At 37.6% G+C, this 4510-nt stretch overlaps 1 protein-coding gene across 1 annotated transcript; it reads left to right on the forward strand.

Moving 5' to 3' along the window:
- The first annotated feature begins 514 nt into the window (after window positions 1–514).
- Window positions 515–2648, forward strand: LOC126606249 (transcription factor MYB14-like). The gene is made up of 3 exons (XM_050273608.1): window positions 515–727; window positions 1130–1259; window positions 1999–2648. The coding sequence occupies exons 1-3, from the start codon at window positions 595–597 to the stop codon at window positions 2546–2548; spliced, it is 813 nt and encodes a 270-aa protein (XP_050129565.1). The 5' UTR covers window positions 515–594; the 3' UTR covers window positions 2549–2648.
- The last annotated feature ends 1862 nt before the right edge of the window (window positions 2649–4510 follow it).

Genomic DNA, 4510 nt, shown 5'->3' on the forward strand with positions numbered 1-4510 from the left:
TAGCAATGATTATTTTATGAGATCAAGGCCAAGATTTTTTGTCTGCTCTACGTCCTTGGTCTCAGAATTGGATCCCATCCAAATTCACTTTGTGGGGATCCTAGGGATTCCCACATCTCAATCATTCATTGTATATCGTGTGGTCATAAATCAATTGATTTTTTTAATTTAAAATTAAACACAAATATTATCTAACAAAAATTGACCGCACGATTTACGATGAACGACTAGGATGTGGGAATCCTAAAATTCCAACCATGTGGATCCAGAGAGAATCCTCTTTCCTCGGTCCCGTACTTTTAATAGTATCTATATGCCAAAATCTAGTAATCTGCAACTCTCTAAATCTTAATCATAATAACGAATTGCTAATTAGTAATTAGGTTAATTATTATTTTAATCGATAGATTACGAGCTCCTTCGAGGAACATGCGAGTCTCTTTTTAATTTGTCTATCTTGGTCCAGTCAAACATCCCTTTGTGTACTGTGGATCTTAAGATAAATAGCCAGCCAAGGCCTCAGAAATATTGAGCTCTCAAACGCAAGTACTGCTGTATTCTTAGCATTTTTCACCCAAATTAATTAGGAGAGAAATGGGGAGAGCTCCTTGCTGTGAGAAGAGGGGACTGAAGAAGGGGCCATGGACCTCTGAAGAAGATCAAATTCTTACATCCTTCATCCACAAATATGGCCATGGAAATTGGCGTGCCCTGCCAAAGCAAGCTGGTAATTACAACTTCCCATCTGGGTTTTTTTTTCTCCAAAGATATATAGGCCACAAAGATCGGTTCTCCAATCAAAGATAGTATTCCACATCTTTGCATTGCATGATGATTGCAAACCTGGATTAAGTTAGCTAGCTATAGAAGTTTATTCTCCTCTGTTGCACCCAACTTCGAATTTTGCTCCTCGTAATTTAAATGAATTTAGTGTAGAGTACCATTTTTCTAAAAAATGTTACACACCATTTATGCATGTTTCATGTTGAATTAATTAAACAAAAACTAAAACTGGAAAATTAACAATAATAATTAAGAACACTTCAATAGCTGCTAAATAGCAACGTTGCTATGATTGCTTTGAGCCTTGGATTCATCTTTTTCACTTGTTTTTTTTTTCTTGAAATAGGGTTGTTGAGATGTGGAAAGAGCTGCCGACTCCGGTGGATAAACTATTTGAGGCCGGATATTAAGAGAGGAAACTTCACAAGAGAAGAAGAGGAAGCTATCATTAAGTTGCATGAAATGCTGGGTAACAGGTAAATAAAAGCATCAAATTTTAATTTTCATGAAACTTTCGTAATTAAGCTAGTTTCAAAACATGCATGTTTATCTAGCCTTTTTACCCTGCTGCCAACTATCAAGTTATCAATCATAAGGAGGATTAACATAGTCAAATTAATAAGAAAATTTCTATCAAACTCATCAAGACTTGTTTTTTCAAAGAAGAAGGGCATTTATACATGTACTCGAGATCTGAGGTCAAATATGCACACCCTACTCTCGAGCCTCGCTTATGAACCAAAAAATAAAATACAGGATCGTTTCTCGGACACACAAATCAAAGGCACTGATTTTCTGTTAGAGAATAGCAAGTGGGAGCTGGCAAAAAAGATTCTCTATTTGGAAGCCACCACAATAGACATAATTTGATTGTAAATAACATGCAACCATGAGGTTGATAAATGATTGTCTTACGATGCAGTCACAACTCTCAAATCTCAAATTTAAGCAAAAAATTTTAGGACAATTAGCTGAAATAAATATATTTTGACATTTGACATTTTATTACAGAAATGATCAGTGTTTTTTTTTCATTATTATATTATCATTATATTGTTGTTGTGTCGTCGATATGTGATTGTCATTATTAAAAAATAATCATTACTGTGAACCAAACATCAAAGCATGTTATTGTAGCTATTTTCCCAAAATTACATACTTCTTAGTTAAATTATCTTGCAAATGCTTAATTTAAATCTTTTGTTTCGTTTTCAGGTGGTCAGCAATTGCAGCAAGATTACCAGGACGCACCGATAACGAAATAAAAAATGTATGGCACACCCACTTGAAAAAAAGACTCAAAGATCATACTACAACAACATCATCAACAACATCAACAAGAAGTAGTAGTAACAGTACTTCCAATGTAAAAAGCCAATTTGTTGATGAACCTGAAAATTTGAATTATCCACAACCATCTTCTAGTGATGTTTCCTCCTCAGTCACAAAAGTCTCAGCTGCATTGAGTACCGATCAGGACACAATCGTCGTCAAGGGCGAAAACATGGAGTTGTCGGAAACCTTCCCCGATATTGATGATGACAGCTTCTGGTCAGAGGCACTTTCAACTGATAATTCCAGCGTCCCATTACAATTTCCAAAGGCCTCAAATGATGAACCAATATCGGAGTTTCCTATCACCAAAAACGATTCGGAGGAATTTGGTTTTAGTTTTGGTCTAAACATGGATGATGGCATGGAATTTTGGTATGATCTTTTCATTAGAACTGGTCATGGGGGAACGCCAGAATTACCAGAATTTTGAGTTTTACTATTTTCTCTCTTTGGAGTTTAGGAGGATATTTTATATTGGTGGTTTGAAAAAGTTTTTAAATATTTTTATCTTGAATTTGACCGTTAACAAATGCTAGGTTGGACAGAAATTTCAATTGCGGGGGCCAATGTTTGTCCTCGTACATCCAAAAGTTAGACTACCACTTGTGCATTGACTAAGAAACTAAAGCTAATTTGCTCTTCATCATATAAAAAGGAGAAAAGAGATGGATAAAGAACAGAATAATGTGAGACAAAAGAATCGACTTGGAGCACAGTTTTGTTACTCTGTATAGATATTTATAGCTACAATAATTTAATATTTTAGAGACTTTGGTGACATATAATCCTCCTTAGTAGGTTTTATTTGTTCAAAGTTTATGTGTAACCATAATGATGATGATGAAAATGATGTAGCTGGACCTTTTTACTCCGAAATAAAAAATTCATTGTTTTAATGTATGCATATTTAATATGTATATTCAATTTTGCAGTAATTTGTTTTAGGGCTGGTTCGGGTCGGGATCCCGAACCGAAACCCCGAACCCGATTCCCAAACCAAAACATTTCGGGATGGGATTTTATATCCCGAAACCGAACCAAAACTATTGGAATCCCGAAATTCGGGATTCCCGAAAGTGTTTCGGGATTTTCGGGAAACTTCGGGATTCCCGAAAGTGTATCAATTCAACTGCTAAACTAAATCCCTTTTTGCAGATCCAAAAGCCAAACTCCGTGTATCACAAATTTCAATCGACCAATCTAAAACAAATAAGATACTTAATCCTTCAGTAAAATCGAAGTCCAAATCAACAATACGGTCCCAATAGCTTCAAAATGTGCATCCAAATTCCAGATAAACCCACAGAGGGTTTCAAACTTTAACCAACCGAGATTCGACAAACCGAAAAATTACCAAATACCCAGATACAAAAACATGGAAATTAGCAAAAATAAGCAAACCCAGATAGCCAAACAAGTTGAACAACTAGGGATTATATCAAAATTAGAAAAAAAGTACACAGATTTTGATACAGAGAGTGTAGGGATTAATGGAGTGAGAACTGGAGTACCTGAAAAGCGGGATCTGAAGAATGATGAGGAAGAAGTAGACACGAGAGGCGATCGCTGAGATGCTGTTTATCCATCCCTTTGACGATTTTGACGATGCGGATGACGATGGAGATGGAGCGGTTGCCATATTTTCGGTTTTTCGGGACGGATGACGATGAGGAGCGGCGTGGATTCTCATCGTCATCCGAGAGAAGCGGGGTGGACGATGAGGAGCGGCGTGGATTCGACGGAGGAGTGGAGCGGGGGGACTGTGAGAGTGAGTGAGGTGAGCGGCGCCAGTGAGGAGAGCGAGAGCGACTGAGAGTCTGAAATAACCTAACAAACAAAGGACCTAACTATGGACGGTTGGATTTGATTTTAACAAATCCAACGGTTCAAGTAAATGCTAATTAAAAATTAAAAATAAATAAATAAATATATATATATAATATTCGGTTCGGTTCGGGATTCCCGAAAGCTTTCAAATCTGTGGCCAATTCCCAAACCGAAACTTTCGGTTCGGGATCGGTTTCGGGTACCGAACGTTTCGGGAAATTTGGTTCGGGAATTTTTCGGGCTAATTTCGGGACGGGATCGGGACGGTTCGGGATTTTCGGGAAAAAATTCCACCCCTAATTTGTTTGATAGTGCTCCAGTCATATATTATGTGTTAAAGAATGATATATAGTTGTTGACCCTAAAAACTACCAAGTCCACGTGGCGCGCAGGCCGAGTAATTAATGAGCTAACTACGTCCTTCGGTTATATGCGGGGCGTGCCAACTCGTCGACCGAGGAGTAAAATTTGTTGATGTTGCGTTGGGTGTGCTGCTGACTTTTGAATCTTGTGACTGCGGCCGAGGAAGGAACATGTCTCGGTCTTCGGGTTCTAGAACCTGAAG

The sequence above is a fragment of the Malus sylvestris genome, chromosome 16 (assembly GCF_916048215.2).
Source record: "Malus sylvestris chromosome 16, drMalSylv7.2, whole genome shotgun sequence".
Taxonomy (NCBI): domain Eukaryota; kingdom Viridiplantae; phylum Streptophyta; class Magnoliopsida; order Rosales; family Rosaceae; genus Malus; species Malus sylvestris.